The sequence below is a fragment of the Odontesthes bonariensis genome, chromosome 19 (assembly GCF_027942865.1).
Source record: "Odontesthes bonariensis isolate fOdoBon6 chromosome 19, fOdoBon6.hap1, whole genome shotgun sequence".
Classification (NCBI taxonomy): domain Eukaryota; kingdom Metazoa; phylum Chordata; class Actinopteri; order Atheriniformes; family Atherinopsidae; genus Odontesthes; species Odontesthes bonariensis.
The window spans coordinates 31,637,759-31,654,085 of record NC_134524.1 but is presented as its reverse complement, the minus strand read 5'-3'; the positions used below and the strand labels follow the sequence as shown (position 1 = coordinate 31,654,085).

Sequence of the window (16,327 nt, the reverse complement as noted above, 5' to 3'; positions counted from 1 at the left end):
AAAGTTAAGTCGCTTATAACTCCCACATACATTATCCAATCTGTCCCAAACTTCATACGGTTTTATTTTCTTATATTCTTTTTACATTAGCAGTGAAACTGCATTGCTCTGTAAGCACAAAGTGTTGCTTCCACCTTTTAGGCAGTTTGAGATGTACTTTGAACAGTCAGCAGACGTTTGTCCCCTGGGGAGTGAAGTAACGACGGGGAAATATCTGTTTATGGATCAACTTAAAGTGAAATAAACATCTACTGCTGACGATAAAACGAAGTTATGTACCGTGTTGTAGTGCACCCAGTTTCCAGTAGGTGACTGAACTGGACTGCATGCAGACCAGTTCAGCAGCTGCACTCTTCTGCTGCAGAGTACATGCTGCAGAATACGGTTTCTTGCTGAAATACAGTTTAAAAAAAAAAAAAGAGAGAGAGAAAAGAAAAGAGACTCTAAAAGGCAGCATATATTGCTCAGTGTTGTTTTCCGTGCACCAGAAATGGCATCACAACACCCAGAACACCCCAGGGCTGTGATCTTTTTTTGGCTCGTTGTGCACATGCTGGTTTTAGTAACCTGTCGTGCACTTTGAGTGGTACAGGAGCTGCAGGTTCCTCTTTACACGCTTCTGAACGACACCAACGCGCAGTCATTTTGAATCTTATGAAAGCGTTGAATAACACGTAAAAGGTGAAACTATGTGGGGCTGGTTGAGTATCATGTACTTCCTGATGAAGACTGCGGAGATTTGAAAGGGTTATGCTGCTGTGCTGACATCACAGTTCGCACATGCAGTGTGGCTTCATGCCCTAATGCAGCGCCACTGCCGTACAGAGGTTTCTGTGGATTCTCTTAGGCGCCATTTATGGCGAAATGCTCGATTTCTTTTCAATTACAACCGAGAAATTTTTTTTCCTAAAATATTTACCATTTTCAGTTTCAGTTCAACAACTTTTAAAAAGTATATAAGGCGGGCGTATGCTAAACTTTGAGCTGCTGCTGATAGCGTGCAGGCCGGTAGCAGTAACACAGCCACCTTCACATTTCAGTCCTTTAATGCCTGAAAGCTGAAGAAAAGCAACCCCAATATTTTCCTCGTTTTGGCTCTTTCTTTGTCGTTTTGTGTCTGTTCTGCTGAATGTGGGTTGTTTGTTGGGAGGGTGCAGTGTGCTTCTGCCACTGTTATGTTATGTTACTGCTGCATCATCATCCAGGGCTCTAGAGTGCGACCAATTTATTTAACCCAACTACAGGAGTTGGCCATCCGAGGGGCATGTGACTGCAATGGAGGATGGTTTGAAGCCCTTAAAACACTTGCCATTTTAATTTAGATTTTCTTTTTATTTAATTTATCTTGAGATGTTTTAAGTTTAAATTTCAGGCCAGTGAAGCACTTTAAGCACCAACACTTTTTCAGTAAGTTTCAATAAGTAGTTAGTAAGTTAAGTTCAGTAAGTTTGTAGAATTGTGCTTCAAATAAAGAACTTTATTTTGACCAGATTGCTAGTTAATCGTTTACAAGTCAATATTGCCAATATGGACAGCGATTTAAAAATAAATAAAAAAGTCAACCTGTAAAACTGCGGTGTTAAATGCAATGCGTTTGAAAATTTTGGTGCACCTAAGAAAAAAAAAGTTGGTCGCACCAGTGCAACCGGAGCAAAAAGTTAGTCTGGAGCCCTGTCATCAGCGTCTTCTGTTGGCTCCAGGTCAGACCAGCCAGTACGGGGACCCTAGTGGAACAAAGTGGTATTGTAAATAAATGCAGACCTCAACTTATGTTGTTTGTCTCGGCTGCGTGGTCCAGAGGGGTTTCGTCATGGATGATGCTTTTCCCAATTCTGTTTGATCTACTGTTGAATTTTTTTAGTTTTTTGATACAAAGATCACCTTTTGGAGTTTCCAGTTTTCTAGCAAACCCCTGTATGTCAGTTGATTTGGTAAAGTTTGTTTACGTTATTCTGCCAAACTGAAATAGTTTATTAACCTGAATATTGTTCTGTTTGGACACCCCCCTTCTGCATTAGAAAGGCAAGCCAAAAGAATTGCTGGCATTTCTTTTTGGCTATCCAAATTATGGCGAGAGTTGAGCCAAGAATGGAGATTGATCTCTGCAAACTTAACATTCCAACTATTTCTGGTCTTCAAAAAAAGAGCTGCTTCGGTGGTTTGGCGTGAAGCAGGACAAAAGCCCTAAAAAAGGAGTGGCGCTGAGATTTATGGCGCTGTGAAGAAGCTGTCCCATAAACCAACAGACCAGCTGTGTGTTGTTTGTTGGCAGGAGGTGACAACCATTGAGGCCTTTTGTCCCTGCTCCTCTCTTTTTCTCTCATGTTTCTTCTGGAGGTTGCTCCTCGCCACTTTGTCTTCGCTGGCAGCTGTGGTTTGCGGCGGCAGACTACCGCATGAATGTGTGTTTGCACACTGAGATCCAAGTCCTTTTTAAATCCCCTTTAGACTGACACAGTGACATATTTTAAGCTCGTGTCTCCAGTTGATCTCCACACATTATCCAGCCAGGCTGAACAAACAGTGGTTGGATCTCGCTTGGGAGTTTGGAAATTTTCTAAATATTGTGGATTTTTAAACCTTGTAAAAACTATCAAAAGTCTCTAAATATGTACGTGGTAAAACTAGTGATATGAAATTGAATTGATACTTTTTTCTTAAAAGAAACGCATGTTATGGGGACTATTTGTGTTTATGTCCATTACAAGAACATAAACCTGGGACTTTGCTTTCTTCAAGACAAACAAGAGCATCTTATGTCCTTTTTTTGTATGTATGTCCATCTGAAAGGAAATGCTGTACAACCTGTTGTAAAAGATGCTCTTCAAGTCTCAATCCAGGAAGCAATGTGCACACATCGGAGCTTTCTGGGATCCTCGTGTCCGCAGCTGGAGCCGGAGCTGGAGTGTTTTACTCGGTTAGCAAAGAGGAAATCACTCAGGAGTTCACTTGGTCATGGCAGCCTGAAACATGACAGAAACTTCCACTGATAATCTAAGCAGGTCTAAGGTCTAAGCAAACACTTTGAGTTCAGACTGACTCTGAAAGACTCACCCAGAACAGAAACCGAAGGCTGTGTAACCTCATGGAGTTAAAGCTGTATGCCTCCATGGCACAGCACTCTGTGGGCGATGGTGCTTTATCTATATATAATATCTGTTTGAGTGCTTCATACCTCTTAAGCTTTAGAAATACAACTATGTATTGTTTGAAAACTGGTTCCTTTATACCTGGGGGATTTCTTGAAAAGTCGAAAGTTGAAAGTTTTATTCTTAGTCTCTCACAAAGCTATGAATATGAAATGAAACCCATTCGGGATGTCGAACCTTGCGATTTTTTTTTTTTTTTATTGTAAACCACTGGTTCTGTCCATATGTTGTTGAATATTTCAAAGAAAAGAAATGATCACATCTGGCTTGAAATTGGTATGGATTAAGGTAAAATGTGTGAAATGCGAGGGGATAAAAGGAGGCTGGCTTCTGTCAGCAGCTTGGACCGCAGCAGTATGTATATCTTTATTGGCTCACGCAGGAGGTATTTCTTTCCCCAGATATTCCCTGTAATAAATTATCGCTTCCAAAGGGTGCAGAAGTGTTCTCAGAGTAATTGTCTTGAGAGATATGTGTCGAGGTCGTGACTGAAAGGATGTGCTTCTGCCTCGGGCAGGCGCCATAAACGCAGGGTGTCTGCTCAGAAGCCGGCGGTGTTACAGTCGTTGGAGTTGGTATATGTGGTCATTGAAGTAGGCAGTTAGTGGGGGGAAAAAAGTCCTAAGAGACGTGTACAGAAAGTGATTGGTGTGGATAAATGCTCATCCCTGCCAAAAATAGCATGTGTTGAATCCAGCCGTGTGCATACGGACGCAGGTATTCTGCTAACTGCTGATTTTTTTTTTTTTTTTTTTTTTTCTATGCGTTTGCACCTGTCGTCTCCTTGCAAATGGGCTGAAGATTTTCACCGTCTCCGGCTGTAATGTTTGTGTGTGGACTGTAAAAAAAAAAATAAAAAAAAATAAAAAACGGGCTGTTAGAATATGGCAACTGGACACTCAAGCTAGATGATGGCAACCTGTTGACATGTTTGTATTTACACTGACCAAAAAATATAAACGCAACGCTTCTGCTTCTGCTCCCATTTTTCATGAGCTGACCTCAAAGATCTAAAACATTTTACACTATAGACCTATTTCTCTCAACTATTGTTCACAAATCTGTCTGAATGTGTGTTAGTGAGCCCAGATCATCCATCCCACCTCACAGGTTTGGCATATCAAGATGCTGATTAGACGGCGCGATCATTGCACAGGTGTGCCTTAAAGCTGCCGTCGGCAACTTTTTTTTAGTCATATTAGCTTGAACTGTCATGGGATTCTGGAAGTAGAATATTAAATAGGCTGTTTAGGAAAAATAACGAAATCTGTAGCTCCCTCTGAAGCCTGTAATCATGCTTGCAAAAATCGAGCGCTCCCGGCTGTTTTTAACCAATCAAGTTAGGGTGGAGGAATCCTACCTGTCAATCACAGCTTGTGCACACGCTGCTGAGCGTGAGTCTGCCCCAGCTTGTGTGGCTCACACTGGTGTGAACTCACGTGCACAACCTCGTCCACAGAGGTTGTGCACGTGAAAAAATCGACTGGTGCGCGTTGTCGTGCACCAGTCGTTTTTTTTTTTTTGTAACTTGGCTGCACCGAGAACAACAAACCAGATGGACCGATGTGAGACCAGGCTCAGTCAGGAGGTGCGTTTGTACAGGCAGCTGTACGAAACTGCAGTGAAACAGCACAGGGAGCACGTAAACTCCCCATACTGGTGCACAGAGATGGGCAGAACTTTGGGGAAAGAGGGAGAGTTCTGTAAGAATGTGTGGAAGAAGCTACGGGACAGATACGTGAAGGCAAAGAAGAGGGCAGAGACTCTGTTGATGCCGGGGGCTTCAAACCTTCACCTCCTTTTAACTGAATTAAAATATTTAAATTATCCAGGTACTGCAGCAGTATCATTGATGACAGTATTTATGCTCTTGACAGTGAACATTGTTTTCTTCTCCACTTTCGTGGTTGTAGAGTAGTTAGCGGTAACCTTCACGTAGCAGCGCCACCTCTGTGACGGAGAAAATTGCAACTACTGGCGCATCGACTTGCGCCACTATATATAGCCGGCACGAAATCGTGACGTCATCAACACCGCTCGCGCTAGCCAACGCGGCAACCATGCTAGAGCCTTAAGGCTGGCCACAATGAAAGGCCACTCTGAAATGTGCAGTTTTGCTCAGGAAACCACTCAGTATCTGGTGTGACCTCCATTTGCCTCACACAGTGCAACACATCCCCCTCGCACAGAGCTGATCAGGTTGCTGATTGCGGCCTGTGGAATGTTGGTCCACTCCTCTTCAGTTGCTGTTCCTCAGAATCTCGTCGGGTATCTCTATGCATTCAAAGTATGTATGTAATATGTATCCCTGGGAGGTGTAAATTCAGACATGCACTCCGTTACCTGTGGTGTCCACAGTTTCCACCTGCCTGGAGGAGATCATGGCATGGCTTCCTGCAACTAAACAGCTCAAAAACAGAAGCCATTCTTGTTGGCACTCCGCACCAGATCCGGTCATCCACTATCACCAGCATCACCTTCTCCGGCCACGACATCCACCTTTCACCCTCAGTCACTTATCTCGGTGTTAGGATGGACCCTCACCTGACCTTTGAGGCTCACATCAAACAACTTTGCAAAACCTCCTTCTTCCACCTCAGAAACATTGCCAAACTGCGCCCCATACTCACTCTCCCTGATTCCAAAAAACTTGTCCATGCCTTTGTCTCCTCTAGGCTGGACTACTGCAACGCACTTCTCATCGGGATCCCCAGCAAGAACCTCCAGCAGCTGCAGTATATTCAGAACTGTGCTGCCAGGATCCTGATGGGGGGGGCTGAAGTACCACCACATCACACCCATCCTCAAATCCCTCCATTGGCTTCCTGTCCAGTACAGGATCGAAATTCAAGATTTCCCTTCTGTCCCACCAGTGCCTCCATGGCACTGCCCCCCCCCTACATCAAAGAACTCATCGCCCCCCCATTCCTCCTAACGTCATCTTCGCTCTGGACAGGCCAATCTCCTCCAGCTCCAAAGGACAAGGCTCAGGTCTATGGGCGACCGGGCCTTCAGCTCAGCTGCACCCAGTCTGTGGAATGCTCTCCCCGACCATCTAAGGGCCCCACAGACTGTGGATCCTTTTAAAAAAGGCCTGAAAACTCACCTTTTTAGAAAAGTCTTTAGTTTGCCTGAATTATCTTAATACTATTTTACTGTTTGCTACATTTTAAAACTAGCAAAAAAACACTCTGAGGTCATTAAATTGATGTAAAGTGCGTTATAAATAAAATTTATTATTATTAAAGTGCCATCAATAAATGTCTGTGTTCGTTGTCCATAACGTACGCCTGCCCATACCATAACCCCACCGCCACCATGGCCCACTCGAACTGCAGTCAGGGCGAGACCCCGATGAGGACGACGAGCATACAGATGAGCTTCCCTGAGACAGTTTCTGACGGTGTGTGCAGATATTCTTTGGTTCTGCAAACCGCTTGTTGTCCAGAGAGGCTCCTCTCAGACCATCCTGGAGGTGAACATGCTGGATGTGGAGCTCCTGGGCTGATGTGGTTACACGTGGCGAGGCCGGTTGGATGTACGGGCAAATTCTCTGAAACACCTTTGGAGACGGCTCATGGTAGAAAAATGAAGATTGACTTCACGGGCACCAGCGCTGGAGGACTTTCCTGCGATCAGCATGCCAGCTGCACGCCCCCTCAAACACCTGGTGCTGTGTGATAAAAGTGCACGTTTCAGAGTGGCCTTTCATTGGCCAGCCTGAGGCACACCTGTGCAATGATCGCGATGTCTAATCAGCATCTTGATATGCCAAACCTGTGAGGTGGGATGGATGATCTGGGCTCACTAACACACATTCAGACAGATTTGTGAACAATATGAGAGAAATAGGTCTATAGTGTCTGTAGAAAATGTTTTAGATCTTTGAGTTCAGCTCGTGAAAAATGGGAGCAAAAGCAGAAGTGTTGCGTTTATATTTTTGGCCAGTGTAAATGTACAGTTACTTTCTGCCTCTGTTAAAGAATGCAGCGCTGCAGAGTTCATTGCTCCATAATCCAACACAGCGCTGCGTCCCGGGTTTTTCAGAATAAGATTGTTGCCGTGAGCTGCTTTGCCTTCACATTTAGGGGAAAACGACAATGAAAAGTTCCACACTGAACTACTTAACAGGCCAGGGGAAATAATATGACAGCAAACACCTTTAAAGGGTCATTAAAGATGGTTTGGACAATAATATGGCAAATATTACCGCTCCTACCCTGTGAATATGCAGCTAGCTGCTCCTGTTTTTTATGTTAAAGGGACACTATGTAATTTTTTCCCCCATCTAGTGGTGCAATTTTATTTTGCAAAGTCGAATGAATTTGCTCTCTAGCGCCTCGCGTTTTCAAATGTGCGTTGCATCTTCTTGAACTACGGCAGGCGGTATGTGTCAAGATTCAAGAAGCTATAGATTCAGACTCAAGGTCCATACAAACAAAAAGACATCACACAGTACAAAGGATTACATAACACACATACAATAACACTATAAATACAGATGACAGATAACATGTCAGATAACATAAGTTGACATAGCCTTTGATGTGCAAGCAATGCAATTAGTCATATTCCGGGAGTTACTGGAAGTGACATCGATGTAGCGTTAGCAGCAGTGTGTAGTTGCTATCTGGAAAGTGTTCTTTTAAATAAACTCCCGGTAAACTTACAAACTTTCTAATGCCTCGTTTTGTGAGTTAAGAGCCTATGTGTACTACGGCAGAAGTTTGGTAACAATCAATGCATTATTAGTGGGATAATTTACGAGATGAAATCTATTTACCATTAGCGCCAGTAATAAGCCATTCGGCGGACGTGACGTCAAAATGACGTCATTTCCGCTTGCAGGCCTGGCGTTGGGGAAAACGCGATTCCAAGTGCTTTAGTCCCTCTCGGCACTTTGTCGTTTTTCATAGACCAGAAGGACATGGCAGCCTCCATAGAGCTCGCCCGCTCTATGTAGATACAGACAAGTTATTCTTCACTCAGGAGGATAAGTGAGATTTTTGACAGAGATAATTTTACACCAATGAGGACTAATTTATGAATGAATATGTTGATTTGAGCTAATATATGACTTAATATATTATATAGTGTCCCTTTAAACATTTAGGCGTGATTTTCTTTTCAGGAACAAAGGTAGGGAAAACCCTGTTTTTGCTTGTTTGACTCCATGTTGTGGAGCACCCCACTGCTTCACATCCACACCAACAAATATTGGGAGTTTCCCTTCTAACCTAAAGAGCTCCACCATAGTTTACATTCTGATAAACCTGAAATGTATTTGTTGTTAATCAGTGGAAGAACAGATCAGTTTTAGTGTTAAAATTAAATGAAATGAGCAGCACTTTGTGATGTTTAGTCAGAAATGAAGACGATGTAATTTCACGTCTTCCTGCGGCTGGCCTATTCGGTTTGAAGAGGACCCGTCTCCCATTCCAAAGGGGACAGAAATGATCCGCTGCTGATGACGTTGGAGAAGTCCGTAAAACGGATTAAAGCTATCATCTGAAAGTCCTCTGAAAAATAAGCACGTTCAGTTTGTGTGAATCATTTCTAACTGAGAAAAAGTTCATTTCAAAATCCTTCAGCTTTATTTGAAAAGTTCCCCAACAGTTCTTTTTTCCACAGGATTGGGCTGAAACTTGTACTGGGCATCCCCAAAATTGTGAAGATAATTTAAAATTTTTAATAATGAATAATTTTTCATTTTTAAGCTAACCATTTGATGGATATTCATATCACAATCAGGCCCCCCATCGAGAAATCTTCTGGTTTCAGCATTTTGTTCTTCCATTTGCGTTCATGCTTTTGCAACCAAAATTTACTTAATAGTATTATTGATACCTTTAACCACTACTGAACTGTAACTGCCGTAAGAATCGGCTTCACAGAGTGTGTTTAAGATTGGAAAGCAGCAACCACCGGCCTCACCATGGGAATCTTTCTCATTCTTTGTCTCTCTTCCTCCTCTCAGTCTGAGCAGGCCAGTCCTGCCAGTTCCAGCTCAAGTTCGGGCTTTGCTCCCACACACCACAAGCGACAAGGTAATATGCCTGAAATACACACACACACATGCCCCAACTGATCTGGTGTTTTCTGCAGTTTTCCACCTGAATTGATCCTGTTTAACTTGTATTCTTCATCCAAACACAAACGATCTTTACTGTCCAATCTTTTTCTTCTGAGGTGGAAATAATTGCTTTGCTGTTTAAGAGCCTCTCTGTGTAGTTATTTAGCTTTTAATGCTTGGATGATTCAGAGTTCAGTGGTTTAATAACTAAAAAGAAAACACACATTCCTCTGAAAATGGTCGCCTACAAGAACTGGACTGAAAATAAGTGAAAAAGCAGCCAGTGTTCAAAGTGGCTCATTCAAAGGGTCTGGACGGGAAATGGAGACGAGAGAGGGGATGGCGTGCAGTTAGGAGCTGGAGCCGGGATTCTGACCCAGCTCAGCTGCAGCGTGGGACTGTAGCCTCTGTGATGAGGCGCTACCCAACACAATAAGCTTGTTTTTCCTTCCACATCACTGCTGTAAATAGTTGGGATCAACCTGCAGAGTGCCAGCCATATGTTTAAAGGTGGTCCCATCAGTCCCAAAATGAGTCTCTTAGGACCAGATGAGTCTACGATGTACTGTTCAGTCCGAAGTGTGGGACTGTTGTGAGAATGATCTGTACTTGTGTGTTTGTAATTTTCTCTGGATGCAGTGGTGGACTTCATCATCAGAAAAAGTGTGGCGCTTCCTGCCACCACCCACACAGGTAACAGTTAAACTGTGACCTGTGAGCCTCCCACTGTCCACTCCACCCTGCATGGACAGCAGTCACCTGCTCATCTGTTTGCATGAACATCCACTGATGAGTCGGCCCGTTCCCTTTAGTGCTTCAGACTGTCCGTCGGCCACACTGTTGCACTGGGCAGCAGTGAGCCTGCACACTCGCTGCCATGAGCCTGCACACTGGGCTTTATTTTCTCCCCAGAGTAACCTGCATGATGCCCAGAATAAACGCCACAGTACCGACCATAAAACGGAAATGAACGGACAAACTGAAAACTGTGTCCTCTCACATGAATAAGGTGAATTTGAAGAAAAAAAACTTCAGGAGGTCGTTAAACTAGTTTTAAAATGGAAAAAACTGGGCGAACTGGGAGTCTAGTGGATTTGACTTTGACACCTACCTAAACATTTCTGCAGACCAATGCCCCCCCCCCCCCCCCCACACACTGCCATACAGTAGGGCAACAGCACTCCTCTAATGAGCAGCTTTCCACAGAGCACTGAGCCTGGCAAAACAGCTTAGGAAGGGCTAAAAAGCATGTCAAAGAGCATGAGGCGTTCCCCTGACCTCTAAACAAATCTGATGGGATCTGATGGCATCCGTGGGAAGCACGGCCAACACACAAAGACCCTCCCCACAGCTCGCAGGGCCCAAAGGTTCCTCTGCGGGGGTCCTGATACAGAACACTCCAGGACACCTTCAGATGGTCTTTGACCATGCCATGATGCTCAGAGCTCTTTTGGCAGGATGAGGAGAGCGCACTCTATATTAGACAGGTGGTCATAATGTTATGGCTGACTGGTGTGCACATGTCTGCTTAAAGTAAATCAGGAATAAAGACCCTTTCCTCACTGTTACTGCATCCCCAAGCTTCACCTCCCCCCGTCGCTCCCCTTCTCTGTGCGCTCCGCTGCTTATTGTTTGTTTATTATAATTTCACGTGAAAATGTTCAATAAAAAAAGTGGAACGTTTCATTCGGTGTTATTTTCTGTGACATCCAGTGCTGGGCCCACTGCAGTCGGTGATGCAGGACCTCCACTCCGAAGACAATGACGACGATTCAGAGGACGATGACGACAATGACGGAGACTCGGACGCAGAGCGGCCGGCGCACACACATCTCACACACCACCAGCGCAGGTTAGTCCCAGCGCGGGTTAGTCCAAGCGCGGGTTAGTCGGAGCGCGGGTTAGTCCCAGCGCGGGTTAGTCCCTGCGCGGGTTAGTCCCAGCGCGGGTTAGTCGCAGCGCGGGTTAGTCCCGGCACAGGTTAGTCGCAGCGTGGGTTAGTCCCAGCGCGGGTTAGTCCCGGCACAGGTTAGTCGCAGCGTGGGTTAGTCCCAGCGCGGGTTAGTCCCAGCGCGGGTTAGTCCCAGCGCGGGTTAGTCGCAGCACAGGTTAGTCCCAGCGCGGGTTAGTCCCAGCGCGGGTTAGTCCCAGCGCGGGTTAGTCCCAGCGCGGGTTAGTCCCAGCGCGGGTTAGTCCCGGCACAGGTTAGTCGCAGCGTGGGTTAGTCCCGGCACAGGTTAGTCGCAGCGTGGGTTAGTCCCGGCACAGGTTAGTCGCAGCGTGGGTTAGTCCCGGCACAGGTTAGTTGCAGCGTGGGTTAGTCCCGGCACAGGTTAGTCGCAGCGCGGGTTAGTCCCTGCGCGGGTTAGTCCCAGCGCGGGTTAGTCCCGGCACAGGTTAGTCCCAGCGCGGGTTAGTCCCTGCGCGGGTTAGTCCCAGCGCGGGTTAGTCCCAGCGCGGGTTAGTCCCGGCACAGGTTAGTCCCAGCGCGGGTTAGTCCCAGCATTGCGGTGGACCTCTGCAAAGCACATAATACTCAGGGAACTGTAAACATCGTCCCTAGCAGCAAAGGGGAAAAGTGCAGCACATTAACTATTAAAAGCCTGTAAATGTCCCTCCGGAGAGGAGACAAAAGCACGGCTCCAAATGAGTTCAAATTGAAATTGTTTATCAAATGGAGACGAGCACAACCCCAAATGGTCAAATTATGATGTTCACTGGGTTTATGCTTTGTTCCACTTCTGTAACTAGGTCCAAAGAAGCGTATTAAAATGTTAACCCTAACCCCAGTGCAATTGCCTGGAATGTTTGAAACATGGTTATTCTATCCATATGGAATCCAACAAAGTGTAGTGCATCTCTGTTTAGTGAGCTGCAGCCAATTCCAAATGTTTTGGCTCGATCCGTTGGCACAGCTAACGATCTGTGTGTTTGGGGCTTCGTCTCGGGATTCTGCAGCAGCTTGTTTCATCAGTGAGACTCATTGTGTAGAAGCTTTTTTTTTTTAACCTGTTGAAGCATTTTCATTATCTTTTCTCACCCCTCCCAGGGTTAGTTTAAGTGATGGCAGTGAGAGTGACAGCTCCTCCCCCTCACCCCCATCCCGCAAAGATGCTCCAACCTTATTAAAGACTACTAATAACCAGGTGATATATACATATTCACATATATATATATATATATGTGTGTGTACTATGTTACAGGCATGTGTATTTTGTTAGCGTGATTGAACGTGGCAGAAGAAGAGCCCAGGTGTCTTTCAGATGTTGCTCTAAATCATTCAGACTGACCGTGCTTTTTGCTCACTCTGTCCTTTGTCAGATACTGGAGGTGAAGAGTCCGATCAAACAGAGCAAGCAGGACAAGAACAAGAATGTGGATTGTGACAAGGTACACAATACTTGAGCCCTTTCTACACTGTATAAAAACTAGGGCTGGGCGAGTTAACTCGTTATTATCGCGTTAACTTGTTAATTATTTAACGCCGATAAATATTTTCTCGCACATTAACGCAGGTTTTATTATTGTAAAAGTCTGTTGCTCACAGACTTTTGTTTTGTAAAATTCTGTTGCTGTCTGCTACTTCCTGTTTTACTTGTTTCAACATAAAAGCACGTATTTCAAAATAAATTTTAAAAAAAATCCTGCATTTACAGCCAAGTTGAATTGTCTTCTCAGCGTAGTAGTTCCAGTCTAAAATATCACTTAAAGGCAAAACACACAACTGATAGCAGCAAGTCATTCAAGGAAACAGACAGTGGAGCGAGGCTTCTACATAAAAACTACAGAAAGATGCTGATGTTAAAAGTGTGTTTGCACAACAAATGTTATGGCACTTTCATTCATATGGCAGCACATTTAAAATAAAACTAAAGGCTAAACGCTATACACTACTTTTTAATTCATTTTTGGATTGTGCATACAAATGTGATTAATCAGGAAAATCATGTGATTAATTAGATTAAAAATTGTAATCGTTGCCCAGTCCTAATAAAAACGTATAACATCTGGCTTTTGAGTGCAGTAGGAAATTGCTTAATCTGCATCAAGTCTAGTAGTCATGGGTATTTATCGGCTCTGGCTCTGATCAGCATTGATGGACAGGCAACATTGGAGTGCACTCGCTGATTCTCAGAAAGAATACTGTGCTCTTGCTGGGCACCACTCAGTAGTTATTTACAGAAACATACTGTGACCAACCATAATGTCTCATATGGTGGCTCTGTGTAATTACCTGGAATTCCAATTGCTGACAAAAAGAGAAGAAAGGAATCAATTTAACCTGTCTGCAGGACAAGCTGGCAGCTCACTCTCTGTGCTGCCGCGTGGGGGTCTAATTATCTGAGAAAGCCAGGAAACGGTTTGGATAAGACTCAGTGAACGCATGTCCCTGAATATGGTCGCATTTATTGGGAGCAGCTGCAGCTCCACGCGCAGACCTGAACTGCTCCACTTTCTTGAGTTGAGCTCATACCCAGAACCAGTGGGGTGAAATGTTTTTGGGGCTTTTTTTGTGGCAAACTCCATGGTGGTTGTGTGTTTTGCAGGCTTATCTGGATGAGCTGGTGGAGCTGCACAAAAGGCTGATGACACTAAGAGAAGGCCATATATTGCAGCAGGTGAGCTCTTAGTTCTGCATATCACACTGCATGTAACGGCCTTCTAAATGCTGCATGACTACTTACACTGTTAACCCATTTCAGCATGACATCACCACATGCCAGTGCTCATGCTCAAATATTTTGATATTTGTTTAAAATAGGAGCCGGGTTTCCGTCATAGCTTCTCTGTAATCTGCTGCTTCATCTGAAAGCAATTAATTATTAGATTAAGCTCTCTCTCCGCTGAGGAGATTCCATGTTTCTAGTTTATATTCTGGAGGCCTATCATATGACAGTAGCAGCTGCCAAGTCCTGCCTCGCTCTCCTCGCCGTGTGTGTGGCTCAGAGGAGACAAACATTCTGTCCAAACCGGCATCGCCATCGCAGAGCTGTAACTTGCACTAATCTAGCCAAGTTCACCCAGTGGCTCCACTTCCTGTTCCAAAAGATGGAAATGATTAAGTCTGCGCACGCTGATGTGTTCCACATATCAGGTCACACAGTGTTCTAATGCAGGCGTAAGATGTCGTAAGGTTTCCAGTTTACATTAATCCTAAATGTGATAGCTGATGGCTCTGAAGAGCGTTGAAACTTTAAATTCCCAAATGTTTCACTGAGTCCCTTTGAAGGGATGAGAGGGTGATGTCTGACTATCTGATTTGAATTCGCCCACCATCACACCCCATTAAGATGGGCTTTCACCGCGGCTTTGTAGTGTGAACAGGATCATTAGGGGTCCCACTTTTTAAAGTTCATGGTAAACAAGCTCATTTGAACAGGAAAATATTTTAGTTTTTCAGTAGCTGTCATAAAACTGTGAGACGTGAGCAATCTAAAGTAGCACTGTGCAACATGTACTGCCATCTAGTGGTCAAGCTGCAGATGGCAACGATCTCAGACGCTGTCCACCCACCATCTAACAAAACCCACCTGTTGAAGATGAAAGAAAAGCAGCAAAATACTGTGCTCATGTTCTTTATCAGCCTTTTCCATCTGGGAAAAGCAGTCCAATGTTTTTTCTTGTTTTCTGCCTTTGCACATCCCTTGTGTTCGAGCACTGTTCCGAAGTGTGATCTGCATTTCTCAAATGTGTACACGTAAACGGTGACTGATTCCTGTGACTTATAGTCAGACTTATATATGAAAATATATCTAAATGAACATGTTTTTAAATGTTTATTATTGTTTATTATTATAAATAAATGCGACTTATGGTCCGGAGCGACTTCTAAATGTTTTTTTCCTCTTCGTGACGCATTTTTTTGCTGATGTGACTTGTACTCCAGAGCGACTTATAGTCCAGAAAAGACGGTTGAAATAACTTAATCTCAGTTCATTAAGATATTAAAATGAATGTAGCAATGCAATTAAACACTAATAAACTTTATTTTTTACATCTAATCAAATTTGCTTTAAAAGAAAGTTGAGTGTAAGACTTTAGGAGAGTTTAGATGTTCGTGGATGTGTTGGCCTTCACTGACATCCTGTGCTGACTCATGGTTTGTGCTGTTTTCCAGATTGTAAACCTCATAGAAGAGACGGGACATTTCCACATCACAAACACTACTTTTGACTTTGACCTGTGCTCCCTGGACAGAAGTACAGTTAGGAAGCTCCAGAGTTACCTTGAAACATCTGGACTGTCCTGAGGCCCTGAGCAGCTGGCTGCTGAATCTTTGCCTCAGCTTTGACTTTTCCTGAGAGAAGCTCCCTGCAGCTGGTTCCAGTCGCTGTGCGTCCAGCCTGTCGGTTGGACCGGGCTCTCTGAATGAAGAGGTGGTTCTGCTAAAGAAACCAGAGCCAGGCGTGGTGGGGATGAGCCCTGACTATCAGGAGAACACCCGGAAAGCCTTGAAACTTCACTTCATTTAAAAAAAAAAAAAAAAGCAGAAGAATAGTGAGGATTGGCGGCTGTGTTGCTCTAAATGAATGTGCATATTGTTACCATATTTGTTTCTGGGATTTTGTTGTTCGTTGTGACAGATGCATGATCAACATTGCCTTACAACATTGTCAAGTCTTATTTATTGAAGTTAATTTGCAGGTGTGTGTGTGTGTGTGTGTGTGTGTGTGTGTGTTTGAAATGGCAGAGTTTGTGGAAGCACTTCCCAACAGTCGTATCTTAACGTTGTGTATGAAGCCGCTGCTCTGTGGTCGATCTGAGCTGAAATCAAATATCGGACTCCATTATTTCACTCGGGACAAAGAGGTGACGAGGAAACCTTTTGTGTTCCGCTGGGTTTTAATGCTGTTAGTAAATGTGAAGTAACGGGGGAAGAAAGTTCCGTTTGGGAAGCCAGGTGATGCCCTCTTTGTCATCATGTATCTCAAAAGGAAAACTGGGGTTTAAATGTCCATCTCTTGTGTTTTTAATCAGCTGTTTGCAGTCAAATATCCACAAATGTAAGCTGCTTCTGCAGGTTTCCTTTACGCGACACAACAGAGATGTGTTGTCTGGGGCAACGGTGGAAAGCCTGCCAGCGGTTTGCTTCAATCGTTGTTAG

At 44.3% G+C, this 16,327-nt stretch overlaps 1 protein-coding gene across 2 annotated transcripts in view; it reads left to right on the top strand.

The window, feature by feature from the left end:
* The window catches only part of mllt3 (MLLT3 super elongation complex subunit), a 57,181-nt gene extending 41,066 nt beyond the window's left edge, over window positions 1–16,115 (top strand). Inside the window, exons 8-14 of one of the 2 annotated variants that reach the window (XM_075450633.1) lie at window positions 9,127–9,196; window positions 9,862–9,915; window positions 10,936–11,074; window positions 12,272–12,368; window positions 12,544–12,612; window positions 13,770–13,841; window positions 15,341–16,115. In XM_075450633.1, the coding sequence (XP_075306748.1) occupies window positions 9,127–9,196; window positions 9,862–9,915; window positions 10,936–11,074; window positions 12,272–12,368; window positions 12,544–12,612; window positions 13,770–13,841; window positions 15,341–15,472 (633 nt within the window). In that variant the 3' untranslated portion in view covers window positions 15,473–16,115. The remainder of the gene's footprint in view (window positions 1–9,126; window positions 9,197–9,861; window positions 9,916–10,935; window positions 11,075–12,271; window positions 12,369–12,543; window positions 12,613–13,769; window positions 13,842–15,340) is intronic. The other variant, XM_075450634.1, reaches the window with a different exon arrangement.
* The last annotated feature ends 212 nt before the right edge of the window (window positions 16,116–16,327 follow it).